At 41.4% G+C, this 20,430-nt stretch overlaps 2 protein-coding genes across 6 annotated transcripts in view; both read right to left on the reverse strand.

Moving 5' to 3' along the window:
• The window catches only part of mypn (myopalladin), a 46,386-nt gene extending 39,795 nt beyond the window's left edge, over positions 1-6,591 (reverse strand). For all 4 annotated transcript variants that reach the window (XM_029753243.1, XM_029753242.1, XM_029753244.1 and 1 more), the window contains exons 1-2: positions 6,349-6,591; positions 3,804-4,985 (exon numbers count right to left, since the gene is read on the reverse strand). In XM_029753243.1, the coding sequence (XP_029609103.1) occupies positions 3,804-4,984 (1,181 nt within the window). In that variant the 5' untranslated portion in view covers position 4,985; positions 6,349-6,591. The remainder of the gene's footprint in view (positions 1-3,803; positions 4,986-6,348) is intronic.
• Positions 6,592-7,868: 1,277 nt separating this feature from the next.
• Positions 7,869-18,470, reverse strand: cacul1 (CDK2 associated cullin domain 1). Of its 2 annotated transcripts, XM_029753247.1 has the most exons (9): positions 18,044-18,470; positions 11,321-11,447; positions 11,067-11,169; positions 10,779-10,874; positions 10,514-10,616; positions 10,292-10,381; positions 9,979-10,117; positions 9,720-9,763; positions 7,869-9,591 (listed from the first exon to the last, which is right to left on the reverse strand). In XM_029753247.1, exons 1-8 carry the CDS (start codon positions 18,354-18,356, stop codon positions 9,721-9,723), a joined length of 1,014 nt encoding a protein of 337 aa, XP_029609107.1. In that variant the 5' UTR covers positions 18,357-18,470; the 3' UTR covers positions 7,869-9,591; position 9,720. The 2 variants fall into 2 exon arrangements, 1 of the variants encoding a protein (XP_029609107.1); XR_003878270.1 differs by having other exon boundaries at positions 9,720-10,117.
• Between the last annotated feature and the right edge of the window lie 1,960 nt (positions 18,471-20,430).

Raw genomic sequence — 20,430 nt, forward strand, 5'->3', positions numbered from 1 at the left:
CTTGGTGAAGATCTGGAGGGGACTATTTTGTTTAATGCTGCCCTGTAGTCAATGAACAGCATTCTTACATAAGTATTCCTTTTGTCCAGGTGGGTGCGGGCAGTGTGGAGTGCAATAGAGATTGCTTCATCTGTGGATCTGTTGGGGTTGTTGACGAATTGGAGTGGATCCAGTGTGTCTGGGATGATGGTGTTGATGTGAGCCATGACCAGCATTTCAAAGCATTTCATGGCTATAGACGTGAGTGTTAAGGTGCAATAGTAATTTAGGCAGGTTACGTTGGCATAGGGTTCTTGAGAGAGATCACTCAGTTGTCCGGAACAGCTAGTGTTCTCATGCATGGTTCAGTGATGCTTGCCTCGAAATGAGCATTGAAGGCATTTATCTTGTCTGTTTTCCCTTTGTAATCCGTGCTAGTTTTCAAGCCCTGCCACATCTGTCGAGCATCAGAGCCGGCATCGTAGGATTCGATCTTGGTCCTGTATTGAAGCTTTGCCTGTTTGATGGCTCATCTGAGTTTGTAGTGGAATTTCTTATAAGCATCCAGGTTAGTGTCACGCTCCTTGAATAATAACATATGTGAGTGCTACAGGGCGGTAGTCATTGTGGCAGATAGCCTTAGAATTCTTCTGAACAGGAATGATGGTGGTCAGCTGGAGATGTGGGGATTACAGACTAGGACAAGGAGAGGTTGAAAATTACTGTGAAGATGCCTGTCAGTGGGTCTGCACATGCTCTGAGAACGTGACCTGGAATACGGCCCGGCACTGTGGCCTTGCGAGTGTTGACCAGATTAAAAGTCTTACTCAGGTCGGAGAGCGAGAACACCCAGTCCTCTGGGACAAGGAGGGGGCCTCATGCACGGATCAGTGTTGTTTTGTCGAAGCGTGCATACAATGCATTGAATTCGTCAGGTAGAGGAAGCATCGTCGGGCAGATCACGGCTAGGTCTTCCTTTGTAATCCGGAATGGACTGTAGCCCCTGCCACATGCTTCGATCTTCGGAGTCAGTGTAATAGGATTCCACCTTGTTCCTATATTGTCCTTTTGCCTGTATGGTGGCTCTGCAGAGGTTGTAACAGGACTTCTTGTATGCGTTCGTGTTCTCAACCGTTGCCTCTGGGTTTGCTGTGATAGGCCTGTGTGCGGTAGCTCTGTCCTTTAGTTTAGCGAGTACCTCTGTGTGAATCCAGGTCTTGATTGGGGGGGGGGGGGGGGGGGACATCATCGGGGATGCATTTCTTGATGAAGCCAGTGATGGAGATGGTTAGCTCGTTGACGCTATTGGCGGAGTCCCGGAACATGATCCAGTCAGCACTAGCAAAGCAGTCCTGCAGCTTAGTCTCCGCTTTGGTGGACCATTTTGAGCCTGTAATCGAACCCACAAATACTGATGCTCCAGAAACTCAACTAGTCTAAAGAAGGCCATTTTTATTGCTTCTTTAATCAGAACAACAGTTTTCAGCTGTGCTAACATAATTGCAAAAGGGTTTTCTAATGATCAATCAGCCTTTTAAAATTATAAACTTGGATTAGCTAACACAACGTGCCATTGGAACACAAGAGTGACGGTTGCTGATAATGGGCCTCTGTACGGCTATGCAGATATTCCATAAAAAATCAGCCTTTCCAGCTACAATAGTCATTTACAACATTAACAATGTCTACACTGAATTTCTGATCAATTTGATGTTATTTTAATGGACAAAAGATGTGCTTTTCTTTCAAAAACAAGGACATTTCTAAGTGGCCCCAAACTTTTGAACTGTAGTGTATATATAAGATAAGAAATGTTTTACCAGTCAGGGTGTGGTGACTGGCCTTGTATACTATGCAGGCTACATTTTAGTCATTCAGCAGATGCTCTTATCAGACCCACTAGGGTTAAGTGCCTTGCACAAGGGCACAGATAGATTTTTCACCTAGTCGACTCGTGGATTCAAACCAGCACAACGCTCTTAACCACTCGGCTACCTGCCATCAGGCTACCTGTAATTATGTAATCCTAAGGTACTCTACCTTCTGCTGACCTTTAAAGAACATTCCAAATGACAACAAATGTGTAACGATAGATTTTGATCAATAAATGTTTAAGATTTGAATGTCTATTTTAGACTCTGTAACATCCATAGCGGAGGGTGTACGAACCATAACAGTCGTTTTTTCCTCTGTAAAGTAATAATAGAAATAACAATATTTTCCACATTTTTGTTCTTGTGTTCAGCCAAACCTTTCCTTCGACATGGCTATCCATGTTTGACCTAAGACTTACAAATTCAGACTTTTGCTTATATGCTCAGTCTCCCCGAATAAGCTTGACCATTTCATGTAACATCCACGATGCTTCTTATTTGCTTCATTTCTACAACATGCCAATACTTAGAAGTCTGTTTTCTGGGGAAATTTACTCCCACCAAAGGATTCCATAGACACGCACATTTATATTTTGTTTGTCCATTCTGTGAGATATTGAAGTTGTGATTTTGCATGCAAATGTAATGTCCATAATGCAGGAATCGCTCTTCTGTTATTTCTTGGCAAATAGGCCACAATCTGTGTTCAGATATTTAAGAACATTGTTATGTGCTGATAAAACCCATTGGCATTTAGAGTGCTGCGTACACATACTGGCACACAAACACTGCTATGATCTAATGTTCCAGACATAAAACAAAATACACAAACAGGGGCACCTGTAAACAGTGGTTGAAGTTGGAGAAATAGCCATTTTTAAATGAGCGTATACTGTAAATACTAGCTCAGTATCAAGGATGTCCTGATCCACTGGGCACAGTCGTCAAATTCAACCATTTCATTGAAATTGTGATTCAACCAGTTGTGTGCCCAGTGGGGAGGCATATTTGAATATTTGCATTCAAATTCAAGTTTACAATTGACAAAATACCTATAAGAAGTGCTTTTCTTATTGTCCTTCTTTTCTTTGAAACAAAATACATATATACATTTCAAAATGTGTTGAATAAGTACTCCAGCAAAAATACTGGAGTGTTCCTATCTGACAATGTCAACAACATTCTGAATATCAAAATTGGGCCACTTTACATCATATTGCTCACTCACCCTCGATTCCTGTACTTCTTTCATATGTCCATTTAGATTATGTCTTCAACAGTAAAATAACCAATTTGTACTCAGATCCTGCTATGTGGTGAGTAATCGCCTGTTTTAAGGCTCATATGTGCTTGCTGACCACACTGACTCACCGGCTGCCTTCTCATGGTATTACATTTCAATGAGGCAAATTTAGAATCGTTTCAGATCCACCTCCCGGGGAAAGCATGGGGCATTCAAATCAGCTAGCTTATAAATCACAATAAAACGTGTATACTACCACCTTGTGTACAACCTTGTGTACTACTACCAAAATACTACCCGAGTTTACAGTACATTTTCACTTTTTTATTTTTACTAATCTATATTTTCCCACTTAACTCGAAAGTAGTCTATGGGGCTAGGATAAAGTTTCATCAACTGTTCAGATTTGTTACAAAAAGCCACTGCTAACTTAAGCTAACTTTAGCCACTGTAACTCACATTGTTCTCCAGATATAATTGGCTAAAGTTAGCTGAAGTTAGAAATGGCTATTTGAACAAATTTGAACACAGTTCAAATACGGCCAGTTTCTCCTGGCCCTATAGACTACTTTGAGAGTATGTTGAAAAATAGAGGTAAATGTAAAAAAAAAAAAAAAAACGATATCCTTTAAATGAAGAAGATATGCATCTATGGCTACAAAAACACTAACATTGTAGTTGAGCTTGAACGTTTGGTTTCGCCTTACCGGACTTCGGGCATGGGGAGTCCTCGAACAATGCAGTCCAGCTGGACCTTGCTGCCCTCTGACACCTCCCTGCTTTTCAGTTTCTGGATGAAGTGAGGGGGCTCACAGATGGGGTCGGCTGTGTACACTCCAGGGGTGATCTCCACCAGGGCGGGCTCCACCAGGGCAGGGCTCTCAGCCTCATCCACTTCATCCGCCTCCAGCACCTCAGAGTCATCATACTGCTCCTCAGTAGTCCTGCAGTCCTGCATGGGGAAGTCAGCGTGCCCATACCCCGGGTCCATGTCCAAACCTTGGACCTCTGGCGGCTGAATGCAGAAGGGATTAGCAGGCCTCTCCATCTCCATTTCGAAGTCTTGGAGAAGAATGGGCCGTTCCCTGTCGTCTGCGTTCAGGGAGTAAACGCTCCCATCGGCTTGGCCCTTGTTGGCTCTGCTCCTATGAGCTTTGCACGATCGGGGCCGTATCCTTTTGGAGCTGTTTGCCTTGAACAGAGAGGAGAGCTCCTCGATGAAGTCCGCTGCCTTGTTGAGGAACTCCTTCTTGGACTGGTTCTCCAGGCCGAACGCCGGGGTGTTCCTCCCCCCAGCCCCTGGTCTCTTAATATCCTCCCGGTTGTTCTTCATCGCAATATCTTGGATGATGGACGGTGGGAACGACTGTCTGTCTGTCCTCATCGAGTTGTCCTGGATGGACGGTTGGGACGGCTGATATATCTGTTCGTCTGTCCTTATAGCATTGTCCTGGTGGGACAGAGGTGGGTATGGCCGTCTCTCTGGCAAGAATGTCGGGTGTGTTGGTAGGGGTTCTTTTAATTCCGGAACAGGCTGGGTGTTGGGAGTGTCGGATGCGGCGGAGGTGGCAGAGAGGGCGACGGAGGCATTGACATCTGACCTCTCTTCGCGGGCCTCGGGTCCGATAGCCTGACAGGCCAGGTTAACACTCTTATCCAGTTCTTCCTGACTCAGGAAGGCTGAGAGGTCAGGGAGCTGGTCTTGCGGCTCGTCCAGCCCCGCAGAGTCCGCCATCTTGCCTTTGAGGGGCCCGTAGACCAGGCGCCGTGAGGAGGAGTCGGAACGACTCATCTCGCTGTGTCTCTGGTGTGCTCGTGCTTCGGCCAAGTAGTTCTCTCTCAAGAGCTGAGATAATGATGTAGGCTGGTCCACGTTGTTCTCTTGCATGCTGTGGGGAAATAAAAGGGTTTAAACTGTTTATTTTAGTGTATCAGTGTACATTTGTGTTCCCCCTGTGAAACAGTATAATTTAAATTAGTTCAGTCAATGCTTCTCCCATGAATTCAATATTTGACAGAAAGAATGAAATGTCGGTGAGATCACAGAATACTTTGGAAGTAATCTCAATAGGAATAACAATGTGTTCCCCACTTGTTGGCCATAAAACATTCCTATTTTAGGATGCGCTTCTGCATTACTACCTTTCTCTTTCAATTGCAATGGAAATTCACAGTACCCCATGCACAAATGCCACCCCCACAAAAACTGTTGACATACAGTGTCATTCTTTGGAATCGGTTTGCTAGGCTTAACATTCGTGGGGTCATAATTCTTTCACAAAATCAGCAAGCAGCCACATGGCTTGGAGTTAGGGCACAGCTACAAACCTGACTAGTGAGTGTAATTGGTCAACATGACTAGTTGTTTCAATAACATACAAAATATCTTGTTTCATTATTCATTACCAGAAGAAAAACAAACCCTAGACTCTAGTCTAGAGTAATCACACCCATTTGAATAATAATAAAAGCCTGCCAAAGTGTTTCAACCCAGTGCTAAACCACAATGCATTTGATACCTATTAAAATCCCATTTTCATTTCAAAACACCTTAAACCTCTTGTGGCCCCAGACAGAGATTAGTTTCATGCATGGACATTGGATCTCACCCAACTTGGATAAGCATAGCTGCTTTCGGTGCGTTTAAGACATCATTTTCCTTCATGCCCAGCCTTTAAAAAGCTTTTTGACACAAGCTCCAAGTAGTTATTGAATCCAGAAACGGGATAGGGTACACAGATGCTACTGACACTCAAATCTGCGCAATTAAGAGAGGCAGCAATGCCCCTTCCAACAGACTTGCAGCCACAGCTGTTGTGTACATTAATCCTTTGCAAACAGCCTCCAAGCCCCCCCAAGTCATATCTAATTATAGTAAGGGCTCAGTTTACATGAACAAAATCAAGAAAAAAAATTGTATCCTCATGTTCTGTGCACTCAACAAGGATTTGATCACTTACCAAAAATCTAATGACACAACCAAATCATTTTGTTTGAGTTTATGAGGGAGACACTGAACACTGAGAAAAAGCAACAACACCCACCCAGGTTCATGGTAGAATTATTCAAACATAACAGTCACTTCAAAATCAATAATATAAGCCTTAAGCCCATGCTTTCCCAACGAAGAGGGTCTATGTGAAACTTGCTGAGAGTTTACTGTACACCAATTCATTGGTGGATGATGTATGAACCCAAACGACAGTCAATAGGACGCTATGAACGACAGGTAACAGGGGTTGGGTGTTTTACCTTCAAATAAACCCCCAGCGGGCCTCGGCTGGAGCTTGTGGTAATCCTCGGAGCGCACCTTTGCTCAAAGAGAGGGGATTCTGGTCTTCCGGTGGTGGCCACCTGGGGAAATGTGAACACAAGAGGCAGCTGCCCCGGCTGGCTTCCCAATTACTTGACAGAGTTAACCTTGGAGTTTACTGGGAAATATGGAGGCGAGTAGCTAGGGCAACCTGTCACCAGTAACCTGTCAAAAGTAATAACATTTGTGAGTGCACTAGTTGCAGGTTATTTTGGGGTGACCCGGACCATGTGTCTGGGTGGCGTCTAAGCTCATTGGCCAGTGGAGGCGTTCTGGAAAGGGATCCCTCCTCCAGCAGCACATACAGTAGTCTGTCAAAGCACAGCCACTCTACCGAATTAGAAGCTCCTTGTTGAGCCTCCGACACACTAATGTTAACCAGCAGATTACTGGTGTTTATTAACAAAAAAGTAAGTGCTCTTGGTGAACTAGTTGAACGGGCTTTATCATAGAGCCCCACCACTCTATATTTGATCTCATGAACATTGATATCTTGACTATGACTTCCTGACCTAATGATTATATACACTGAGCTTACAAAACATTAGAAAACCCTTCCTAATATTGAGTTGCACCCCCTTTTGCCCTCAGAACAGCATCAATTTGTCGGGGAAAGGACTTTACAAGGTGTCGAAAGCATTCCACAGGGATGCTGGCCCATATCGACTCAAACGCTTCCCACAGTTGTGTCAAGTTGGCTGGATGTCATTTGGGTGGTGGACCATTCTTGAAACACATGGGAAACTGTTGTGAAAAACCCAGCAGCGTAGCAGTTCTTGACACGCTCAAACTGGTGCACCTGGCACCTACTACCATACACCGTTCAAAGGCACTTAAATCTTTTGTCTTGCCCATTCACCCTCTGAGTGGCACACATATACAATCCATGTCTCAATTGTCTCAAGGCTTAAAAATCCTTCTTTAACCTGTCTACTCCCCTTCATCTGCACTGATTGAAGTGGATTTAATAAGGGATCAATAAGGGATCATAGCGTTCACCTGGATTCACCTGGTCAGCGCATATAATGGAAAGAGCAGGTGTTCCTAATGTTTTGTATACTCAGTGTATTTATACTGCATCATTCAACTCAGACATGCATTTTTCAGCATTAAATGAACAAAACGAAAAAAATTATAAATTGGGCTTGCTACAAAGATAAAGTATCAGAGAAGAGGTCCAGCAATATGCCTTTATTTCAGTGCTCGCTCTTAAACAATGCTTAAAGACAGTAATTACAACTTAATGAATGCACTAACTTCACACGTCCGAGTGTTCTGTGTTGAGGGTGTTGATTTCCTCCTTTCTCCTGCATTGTTTAAGCCCGTCAGCGAAAAGCCTTTATTCACAGTACTAATTAACTTAAGAGAAGCTCTGCCTCTGCCTGGTGTCCTTAGTGCATCATTACTCCGCCCACAAGATCCCGCCAAACCCCAGTGATTCCACAGGTGATAACATACATCATTTTCAAGATTTGTTTATTGAAAGTAAAACTGTACATAAGACAATGAGTGAGTCATCTCCAACATCCTCACAGGAAAACAAACCACAACCAAGCTCGAGCGTCACATTACACTTAAAACAGTGCAAAGAGCTGTATCAAATACTTTCATTCGACATAAACATGTAACAAAGGTCAAATTGATCATCACACCGTGACTGGATCCGTTTACATCATCTGGGCAACTTGAGGGAACAGAGGGATCATTCGACATCCACCTACTGTACATCATTTGACATCATCACTGTAACCAAATTCACAACATTTTCAAAATGTGATTGTAATCAATTGGCTTAGTGACTTGGTATAATGCACAGGCTAATGCAGATACAGCAGCAACATGGGGAGACTGACGCCGTCATTTCTGGAGTCACAATGCAACTTTTAATAACAGGGAATAAAAACATTGTGAATCATCTTTAGCATGCTTGGCAAATAGGATTTGGTTAGACAACAACTCAATAAAAGCGAAATGTAATCCTTTAAAAAAATTACCTACACAACCTTTTCACAGTTATAACCTACATTTTACTCAAAATGTAACGGAACATGCATTGTTGCTGTTTGTACCCATTGAGAAAGAAATCCTATGTTATGCCGCCATATTTTATTCTGTAAGTTCCAGATAAACAAGACTTGGAGGTGGATTGGTTTAAAGTTGCCATGATAGACATTTAAAATGCTAAGTCGACTAGTGGGACATTTAGTTGTGTGCCGAGATTACCAAGACAAGCCCCTTTAGCTTAAAAATCACTGGGGAGAATCAAGACAGACCTGACTGATACAAAAGGGACACAATATTAGTTAAACAAGAGACAGAAATCAAGTGTTCTACACAACAACAAATGAGGAATAGCAGCAGCAGCAGACTGTCAGTTACTCAATCAGATCAATAAGAGATCCAGGTGGTCCTGGTTAGAGATCAGGGCCATGTTCATTAGGAACAAAAAGGAAGAAGAAAAAAAAAATGGAAAAGGGAGGGACTACCTAGATTTGTCCAATCAGAAACAATCCTTTTAGTTTTCCATTGTAAAATATATTTGTCTTTTTTTTTTTGCTGCACGGCCTAATGAACACGACCCATGATTGACACAGTATACAATATGTGGTCAAACTGGGATTCATGCCCATCCACCTGTTTTTTAAAAATTGTTACTGTATTTATTTAACTAGGCAAGTCAGTTAAGAACATATTCTTATTTACAATGACGACGCTGGGCCAATTGTGCGCCGCCCTATGGGACTCCCAATCGCGGCCGGTTGTGACACAGCCTGGAATCAAACCAGGTCTGTAGTGACGCCTCTAGCACTGACATGCAGTGCCTTAGACCACTGCGCCACTCGGGAGCCTAAAATGGCACGTTAGGCAACTTGAATATCCCAACAAAGCAGAGCAGAAGGCACACTTTAATGGAAAAATAAGAACAAACCCATTAAACCTCGTAGTATCTCAACAATAATGAAGATTAATTTATCATCAGAAACTGAAAGAACAACGATGCACCATCATGAATTCACTGTGCTTTTCAGAAGAGGCAAAGAAACAGTGTCCACTACAACTCTCGTGGGTCAAAAATGAGCCTATGCTTACGCTCACCCCACTTCACTCAGCATCAAAAAATCTTCGTCATTCACAGTGTTTTGTCAATTTGGGTTGAGCCAGGTAGCTGACGGTCAGAGCATCTGCAAAAAAAACAACCAGTTATTCATATTTGTGTAAATATTTTTTCAATACGCCTGATTATGAATCATGATGCAAATAAAGTTACATTTTTAAAGTCAATAGCAAGCAATGTATGCATCATCCTTACTCTATGCAGACTCCTCGCTGGCTCTCTTGCGAGACTGGTCACCTCTGCAAAACAAAAGAAAGCTTAATCAAAAACCAGGGCTGTGTTCATTTGGAGCACAATGGAAGAAAATGGTCCGAAATGGGGATGTACCATCTGAACTTGTCTAATAAGAAACGCTCATTTTTGTTCTCTGTTGCAAAACGTTTTCCTAATGAACACAACCCTGGTGGGAGGTAAAAAAAAAAATGTTTTCACTAAACTCTGACTTATAACACACCTGGGAAAACCATTCAGAGATAGATCCATTTGTAGTTTCTGATCACGAGCAGCATAGTCAGAGAGCTGGGATTCCACTGTTGGGGGGTTGATTTGAGGAATGAATCCAGAGAAGACAGCTGGGGCTAAATGTGCCCAATCTGAAACAGGTAGCCAATAGTCATTGTGGGAGACGCCCAAATAGTGCTCAAATGCATATTTCTACAATCGTGCTTGACAGTTACAGTAGTTAAACATAATTTTACAAGTGGATGTAACTATTTAGTTAGCAGCATGTGTTGTAGCATTTGTAAAAAGACAGAGAAAGCGCTCACCGGGCCAAAGAGTATACAGGCCTTTGACCACACTGGCCATTGTTGAAGGTCTGACTTGAAAAGGCATGGAATGGGCTTCAAGGAGAAGAGCTAAAGGAAAAACAGAGAAAGAAAGAAAAGATCATCGACAACAACGCAATTTTAAAAGATGAGTCATAAGCTAAATAGTTTTGGGTTTGGATTGCAAGGCGTGGTGTCAGTTCACCAGTCCACTGTACTCACGTATTAACGTGTTCACATGTTTTTCTGCAACATGATCGGTAAAAAGCTTCATGAGATCTTCTCGCAGGTCTCGGTTTAGCTTCGTTTCAATGTAGAACTTATTCTTTGAAATGAAGAAGAAAAACATGCTTGTATGAAAGGAGTATATGATTAAGGTCTGCTCTGACCATTGACGGAGTAGGCTTAATTTGTATCTGGGAAACTGGCCCAAAGTGATCTAATGTAAGACATGTTCCAAAGACAAGAAGCTTATATGGATACATACCATGTAGATGAATACGGGAACTATGCATTGAAGAGCATCTGTGTACCGAGTCAGAGCAACGTTGAAATTCTCAATGAAATTCCCTGGTGGACTAATCTGATAAAGAGAGAAAAAAATATCAGTGTTAATTTACTTATCAGGTTATTACGCACTTTTTGGGGGTGAAACAGGAGATACCATCTGTACTTGTCCAATGAAAAAAAAAAAAACTTTTTTTGTTTGTTTTCCATTGCAAACCTTTTTGGTACAGTATGGTACATAGAACCCGGGTTCTATGTTTGCACTTACTTGAAGATCAGAAGAGACTTGTTGAAGATGGGTAGTAATCTTCAGCATCAAGTCTTTGTACAGTAGCTCAGAGTGCTGTTGACAAACACACTTGTACACACAACTGAAATAGGGAAAGGAAAATAACGATTAGAAACAGACCAATTGCAATATCTCCCCTTTAAGGTCTCAAACATGAGTATGGCATTTCCATGTGTTCATTTCTTTCAAAGCTACATAAGAAAAACAACACAGTCACACTGTTTGAGTCTCACCTGTATATCTGCTCATATGAAATGGAGATGTGGTCCATGGGGTTTTGTATTAGCAGGTGGTCAATGGCTTTCTCCAGGTTCGGCCAGTATGTGGTTCTATAGTCCTCTTCGGTCATTGCATTCATTACTGAACCACACAATGGATAAAGATAAGGTTATTTTCACAACTTGAGCCGTTAAAAATACATATCTTCATGATTATGGGGGTCAATTACTTTAGGTCAAGCCATGGAAATGTTATACGCATGAGTTTGCCGTTCACGAAGAGAATAAATATGTTTATTCTATCAAGACACGAGGAGCGCGCATGACAAGGACAGCTAGAGCGCACATGATTGGTAGGGCTAAGCATTAATAGTAATTGAAAATTGTGAAAAACATCACTACATTCCCATAAAAAATTGTTAATATAGCTGTAATACTATAATGTGATCCATTTTAGTCTGATTAATATTGTAATGCAAAATATTGTAGTTGCGCAACATTGCGTTGTTGAAGCATTGGTTCATTTTCATATATTTTGAATCTATAGCATTGATTATTCAAATCGACACGAACATGAAATTATGGCTGATAGTACATTTGTTGAAAGTAACAAGCATTACAAACCAGAAACATGGAGATAAGACTGTTACTGTTACTTCCGTCCCAAAGGCTGTGTTACTCCCACCGAGCAGGCAAGTACAAGAGTAACATTGCAGTAGTTCTGTTCTCAGTCTATTTCATTTCAACTCCTTTACCCTAGAAATGTAATTACAGTTGCTAATGGTGGAGGACATACAGTGCATTCGGAAAGTATTCAGACCCCTTGACTTTTTCCACAATTTGTTACGTTACAGCCCTATTCTAAAACTGATTGATGAGAGAATAAAAAATAAAAAAAACTCAATCATACCCAATACCTCACAATGACAAAGCAAAAACAGGCTTTTAGAAATGTTTGCTAATGTAAAAAAATAAATAATGACAAAATACAGTATTAGTCAAAAGTTTGGACACACCTACTCGTTAAAGGCTTTTTCTTTATATTTACTATTTTCTACATTGTAGAATAATAGTGAAGACATCACAACTATGAAATAACACATATGGAATCACATAGTAACCAAAAAAAAGTGTTTAACAAATCTAAATATATTTTATATTTGAGATTCTTCAAAGTAGCCACCCTTTGCCTTGATGTCAGCTTTGCACACTCTTGGCATTCTCTCAACCAGCTTCACCTGGAATGCTTTTCCAACAGTCTTGGAGTTCCCATATATGCTGAGCACTTGCTGGTTGCTTTTCCTTCACTCCACGGTCCAACTCATGCAAAACCATCTCAATTGGGTTGAGGTTCGGTGATTGTGGAGACCAGGTCATTTGATGCAGCACTCCATCACTCTCCTTGGTCAAATAGCCCTTACACAGCCTGGCGGTGTGTTTTGGGTCATTGTCTTGTTGAAAAATCAAATGACAGTCCCACTAAGCAGAACCCAGATGGGATGGCTTATCACTGCAGAATGCTGTAATAGTCATGCTGGTTAAGTGTGCCTTGAATTCTAAATAAATCACCGACAGTGTCACCAGCAAAGCACCCCAACACAATCACACCTCCTCTTCGCTTCACGGTAGGAACCACACATGCAGAGATCATCTGTTCACCTACTGTACTCTGCGTCTAACAAAGACACGGCGGTTAGAACCAAAAATCTAAAATTTGGACTCAGACCAATTGACAGAGTTCCACCGGTCTAAGGTCCATTGCTTGTGTTTCTTGGCCCAAGCAAGTCTCTTCTTCTTATTGGTGTCCTTCAGTAGTGGTTTCTTAACGGTAATTTGACCATGAAAGCCTGATTCACGCAGTCTCCTCTGAACAGTTGATGTTGAGATGTGTTTGAGCTATTCTTGCCATAATATGGACTTGGTCTTTTACCAAATAGGGCCATCTTCTGTAAACCACGTCTACCTTGTCACAACACAACTGATTGGCTCAAACGCATTAAGGAAAGAAATCCCACAAATTAACATTTAACAAGGATCACCTGTTAATTGAAATGCATTCCAGGTGACTACCTCATGAAGCTGGTTGAGAGAATGCCAAGAGTGTGCAAAGCTGTCATCAAGGGAAAGGTTGGCTACTTTGAATAAACTATATTTTGATTTGTTTAACACTTTAGTTACTACAGACATGAAGCTTGGCATTCAGGCCACAGAGTTCAATCTTGGTTTCAACAGACCAGAGAATCTTGTTTGTCATGGTCAGAGTCCTTTAGGTGGCTTTTGGCAAACTCCAATAGGCTGTAATGTGCCTTTTCCTGAGGAGTGGCTTCTGTCTGGCCACTCTACCATAAAGGCCTGATTGGTGGAGTGCTGCAGAGATGGTTGTCCTTCTGGAAGGTTCTCCCATCTCCACAGAGGAACTCTGGAGCTCTAGCAGAGTGACCATCAGGCTCTTGATCACCTCCCTGACCAAGGCTCTTCTCCCCCGATTGCTCAGTTTTGCAGGGCGGCCAGCTCTAGGAAGACTCTTCTTCCTAGTCTTCTTCCAAACTTCTTTCATTTATGAATGATGGAGACCACTGTGCTCTTGGGGACATTCAAAGCTGTAGATATTTTTTGGTAACCTTCCCCAGATCTGTGCCTCGACACAATCCTGTCTCTACGGACAATTCCTTCAACCTCATGGCTTGGTTTTTGCTCTGACATGCACTGTCAACTGTGGGACCTTATATAGACAGGTGTGTGCCTTTCAAATTATGTCCAATCAATTGAATTTACCACAGGTGGACTCCAATCAAGTTGTAAAAACATCTCAAGGATGATCAATGGAAACAGGATGCACCCGAGTTCAATTTCGAGTCTCATAGCAAAGGGTCTGAATACTTATGTAAATCTGATATTTCCGTTTTTTCATTTTTAATACATTTGCAAAATTTCCCAAAAACCTATTTTCGCTTTGTCATTATGGGGTATTGTGTATAGATTGTTGTGGATTTTTATTTTATCCATTTTAGAATAAGGCTGTAACGTAACAAAATGTGGAAAAAGTCAAGGGGTCTGAATACTTTCTGAATGCACTGTATGTAAGTTGTTTTCCATAAAATTGTGTAATTATGGGAGAAAGAAAGTTGTCCCGTTTCTCTCCAAAGTCATGTAATATGAAGTGAAAACTGCAGGTTTCAAACAATTAAGGAACAAGAAAAATTGTGATGCTAATTATAAGCAATAACAGTCTTCTGTCAGAGGGAAAGGCTTTCTTTAAAACCTTCTCAATTTAATGTTAACTAGCTACAAATGTAGCATACGCCTACCAGAATGATATCATGATTATTTGCATCAATCCACTGACAATTTGTTTTGCGAACTCCATCTCGTGCGCACTGCAGAAACATGCTAACCAAACAACAGTGCTAGGTGCCTGAGCACTTGTGACTGAGAGCAAAAATCTTTAAAAAATAAAAATAAAAAGGGAAAAACCTGTAACCTGTGTATTTCTGACTCAAATTACATCCATTTCAATAGTAGTCCTAGTATTAGCCTACTTGCACAGTACAGCTTGGATTGGCCTAGCCCAATATTGGACTAACGGAGCCTAACGTTAAGTTACTCCTTAGTCCAATGACCTTAAATGATCTCTTTAAAGGGCAAATTGCCTATGGAAACCATCGAAACTTGAATCGATTCTCAATTGCTGTACAGTTCTAAAACATAAATCCCTCTACTTTCATTTCACATCAAAAGAATTTCACAAAAGCCAAATGCACACTTACTGTACACTGTTTTAACACAGTTGCAGCTGACAGTATTTTTCAGTGACAACCCCTTTGTAGCGTCTGTCTTCCGTTTACATACGTGTTCAGAGAGGCAGATAGTTAATTAGCACAGGTAGTCCACTGTCTTCTGAAAGCAAGTGCTGTAACATGGAAATATGACCATGTGGAAACCATAACCCTATAAAAGGTGTGTACGAATTTAACCTTTTGTTTTTAGAAAATCATTTATTGGGGATATTAAAGATAAGGTCCTTATGCTTCCAAAACCAAACGCGTTGCATGTTAATGTTCAGACAGAACTTTGCGCTCTTAACAAAACTTCCACCTACAGAAGACGTCTTCATCCAATTACTTATGTGTAATGTAATAGAACTGAGAGTCATGATCGAGGGCTAGGGTTGGCCTGACTGAAAGACCAAAATGTGATTCAGAGTACATTCCACCTTTGCTCATAGAATTTTTCACACAGGGAGCTTTTCCTTCGCCGGGTGAGCCGTTAGTGAAATTTTGTATACTCACTTCTCCAGGCACCACTACCACCACTGATTCCAAACAAGGACCTTCCAACCATAGGGTGAAAAAGGTCATAACAGTCATTAACGCTTGTCTGCTTCCCAGGGCAAGTAAAAATGATTGTTGGACAAGCAGATTATAGCTGTATCGCGCAAGTTGACTGCTCCATGGCTCTCGTTTTTTTCAAAATTTTACAGATGCACATTTGAGAGCATCCTGTTGGGCAAAATATTTTTTGGGGGAGGGGGCTATTTTTTGGGGAAAGGGGTTGCCTGTTTTGCATGTTATTTTGGCATTAATACATGTCACATCAGTTTGCAAACAGTGTAAAACAAATTATAATCATTGAGTTAATAAAGCCGCATACAAACATGGTCTCCTTTTTGCTTTCTTGAGTAAGGCAGCTCCAAAAGTAAGTCATTTCAGCCTAGCTCAGTGCTTTCTGTTGTGGTGGGGCAGCCAGCGGAAAATACGGAGCTTAAGGGTTGGCAACGTTCTCTAGTTGCACCGTGATTGGCTCAGTGTTCTGTCACTCATGGGGACACTACGTGTGGCCACAGATAAAATGACGTTATATCTACTACAGTAGCTTTGATTGGACTGATCAAGTCAACATCATACTTTCAAAATCTTAGCTAGCAGTCATCATCCTGATTCAAGACGACAATCCACTAGCAAATCCTTGTCATATGAAGAGAAATTATGAAGAGAAATTATAGATAACATATTTGGGCATTGGACATAAACATTACACAACAAGTTGGAAATCGCAAATTCAACAATGAGTGGTTTGGAAGGAATCAGTGGCTAACTGGAAGCATTGCAAAGCAATCACTAGCTTGCTTTTCAGTGGAGTGGATGTGTGAGCCAAGTCTGGGTTTAAGGGTCGCTTTTCCAAGCTTAAAAGGATAAACATTCAACATTGGCAATGCTGCCAATCCAGCATGACTTCTGCCGCTTTCAAAACAACTGGAAACTTGGAAATATCAGACTTCAGTGAGTTCAAGACAACTGGGAACTGGTAAAAAAAAAATGACCTCCGACTGGGAAAATACGTTTTGAACGGTCATCCAACTTGGAATTCCAAGTCGGGAACTCTGGCCTCTTTCTAGAGCTCTGACCTGAAGATCACTAACGTCATGATTGGACTTTGTTTTTTCAGAGTTCCCAGTTGTCTTGAAAGCACCATAAATCCAGAGAATGCCAGACTTTGATGACAAAGTCTGATGACACAATTTGACCATGAAGGACTGCCGCACCAGCTTCCTGTTCAAGTGAGCACAGTACAAGAAGGTGAGTCCAAAAATGTGTTGTATTCTGCTGTATAAATGATGTAATATGCCAGGGAGATAGTATAACTTTCTTAGCTACAGTATACATAAGTGTATGTTGTGTAGTAAGCTGTTAGTAGCCCATGTGCCTGTAGCTTATAGCCTGTTTTAGAGAAATGTCATCATTGAATATTGTAAGAGCTTTCATTGTCTGCTTAGATGCCCACTTTATTTATTCTACGGTTCTAACTTGGCGTACAGGGAGAATACCATAAGAACGGCCCATGTTCTGAATTCTTTCGCTGTACTTTTCAAAAGTACCGAACAAATAGTTATATTGACTACGTCCGTCCTAGCTCCATCAATCATGTCTTAATCGAAATTACGGATTGCCTCTTATCTGCTCGTAGTCCCCTTATGCCATAGTTTGTACATCTCAATTGTCAGTAGAAACCACATTTGTTTAAGCAAGTCAGCTATGTTTTTTTTAAAGGCACTAAATGAGGCTGAATGAACTGTTTTGCTGCCAGACAAGGCTCCGCTGATAGCCAGGTGTAACAGTGCTAAGGTGTTTGGGCTGCTGTTAGGACAGCTTTATGTAGGCCCTAACAGTTTGTGGGCACCGTTTGTCACCGTTGTTGTTCAATTAATGTACCACCAAGATTTACATGCTAAAATCACCACTGCTCCTATGTTGTCAAGATCTCCCCTGAACACTGAATATTTTAACCTTACAATTAGATAAACATCTTAGTTAGCTACTTCACCCACCTTAGCCATTTGATCTCTGGTTCATTGAATTAGTTATTTTATTAAAGACAAGTATTTGGTTGTAATTGTAATGTTTACAGGGTGGCGAACCCTCCTCCTGGAGAGTCAAGGAGAGCTCATACAACACAATGTCACCTTTTTGGACCATGGTGTTACAGACCTTTTTTTGGTGGGGTACAAGTGACTTGAGCTTTGGACACCTATAAAAATCAGGACAAGTGGCTAAAAAAGTGAATATCAGGCCCTGACAGTAGCCAAACTACTCCACTGACGTGTAGGCCAAAGGCAATGCAATGGCAATAACTTAATTGTATGGCAAGCTACATCCCCATCCCATGCCAGTCCAAAACATGCTAAACATAAACATTAGGCTGTCATAATTAGTGCTTTTAATGCTGATGCTTTCAACTTACGAAACTTTGAGGCTGAGTTCAGGGTCAGTTTCCCTGCGATGGAAGCCGACGATGGGCTGTCAGTCTCGCTGGTGTCACTGCTCATGCTGCTCGAGTCTGAATCCATGAACTTTAAACCGCTGCTGGAACTGGAACAAACCTTTGAGTGGTTCTCCTGCGCAGCTACATCTCGCGTGGCTAGACCCGGCGAGATAGATAGGGGCTGGGGTACATCTGACAGTTCGTTCCTGAGATAGAGGACTTGTCCATTGGCACAGTAGTTATGGTTGTAGTCGTCATTTAGAACAAAACAGTCGTCTTCCATGTCCTCCATGCTTTAGCCTTGCAAGTTGTTTGAGGAAAATCTTCATTAATTTGAAGTTCGATTTGAAAATGAGTGTTTTTAGAGCACCATCCCTTTGCACCGTGTAGGCTAGCTGCTGCATGGAGAACTGTTTTACGACACTTTGCGGCATTTTCTTTTAGGCAGAGCCTGAACTGGGGCAGAAGGGCAATGTAGTTAAAATCATGCAATGAGCAATAGATAATGGACCTGATCGGACAGCTCAGAGCTTCTGCCCTTTTCTGTCCAAAAAAAAACAAACAAATAAATTGGTGGAAGAGGCAGGGCAGGGCAGGGCAGGGCAGGCCAGGAACAAGGAAGGAGGGTGTGGTCAAGCAAGGCATCCCCGAGGCTAAATGCCCTAAGGTTTTTATCAGAACAGGCGTAGATTAGTTTCCCCTTTTTATTTTCCCGACATGAGTTTGTTGTGAAACTCATAAAAAAAACATTCATTAAAATTATAGGTCACAACTGTGCGGGGAGAGAGGGGTGGGGGCGCTAAGGAGTGCTTCACACACTTTCATACACACACAATTTTTTTTGTAAAAAAAATCCCTTTCTTTCCTTTCTAGTTGTCATGGTGCGTCACGCGGTTACTAAACGAATCGTCACACAATCTCTTCTCAAGTGCCGCGCTCAAAAGCATCTCTGGTGTGGCTTGATGCAACGACTGACGTTTTAAAGGACAGTGGTCGTGCTGACAGCGTTCCCCAAACCCTTCCCGTTATTCAACTGGTCGTTCAGTACAGCACCGTTGCGTTCAATTGAACGTTCCACAACGCAATGAACGCAGCCCAAGATTAGAATTACATTATTTTGACAATAATAGTTTCAGACACATGCCATTTTGACCGAATTTTTATTAGTAATTTTAGACAAAAACACAACTCTTTCTGTGTGACTTTTGCAGGCATAAGAACTTTAAAAACATAGGCCTAGGGCTATACTGTAAACACAGTATACATTATCAATTAAATACAGGCAGTCATATTTACATAAAGGGTAACCTCAAATGAGACTATGTGCTATATTATGGCCTATTTGTTGGTGTATGGTGTTATTAGACCAAATATAAATATAGCAGATACATTTTTAAAGAAAACATGAAAAATAAATGTTTTAAAAAAATAAACACTGCAGAGCATAACAAAAGCTGACTGACACAGCATACTGATTATAAGAACTCTTAAATGTAATTGTAATCATCTTAGTTCATTCATGTAAATGTTGTCCCTCCATTTGTGTAAAACCAGCTCCAATGGCGCTGCTGCAGTATCTGAACTGCATGCACTTACCTGTAGTGGTCTTCTCAAACTAAACTTGGCCATCAAATGTCAAATAGCATGCAACTCTCATATCTATATCCATTTTCTACACAAGTGTGTCGTCACACCTTGTGATTAATTAGACGACTTCTGTGGTGTTCTCATGAAAATTAGGAAAAGGCCTACTATGAATAAACATTTGAGCTTTTTTACTACCAAGATCAATCTCAAAACAAAACAAATATTTGAATTTGATTCAAATTAGGTGCTTAAAAGACTAAATTTGGCTCATATTAAACTTATCCCAGAACACTTGTATAGCTCTGCAGGGTCTCAGTGTTAGGGCTGGACATTTCTCAGGAGAGTGAATAGGAGCAAATCAGTCACATCGACCAAATAGCTCATACTACCAAGGAAACATGAACAAACGCGTCAAACTGCTGAAAAGGAAGAAAAAAAAGTGACATTTGCTCCAATGAAAGCTCATTGAACGCGGTTAAGGCTTTATGTTTGCACAACGTATAACGTTTTCAATTTCATTTAGAAAACCATCACCTGCTCTTTGCTGAGTATGTCTCTTACATGTTACAAAGTACAAAAATAATAAAAGCTTGACTGTAAAAAGTAGCTGCCAAATATCGTAAGGAAAACAATGCCACCGCTCAATATATTCTTTACACTTCAGGTGGTGGCAGTGGCGGTTCTAGACCATTTCAACTGGGGGGGGCCCAAGCTGGGGCCAGTTGTACTGTTAGAGGGGCCAGTTACATTAGACGTTATTGTTGTCATATCGTTTTCTT

This window comes from Salmo trutta, chromosome 5 (genome assembly GCF_901001165.1).
Source record: "Salmo trutta chromosome 5, fSalTru1.1, whole genome shotgun sequence".
Lineage (NCBI taxonomy): Eukaryota > Metazoa > Chordata > Actinopteri > Salmoniformes > Salmonidae > Salmo > Salmo trutta.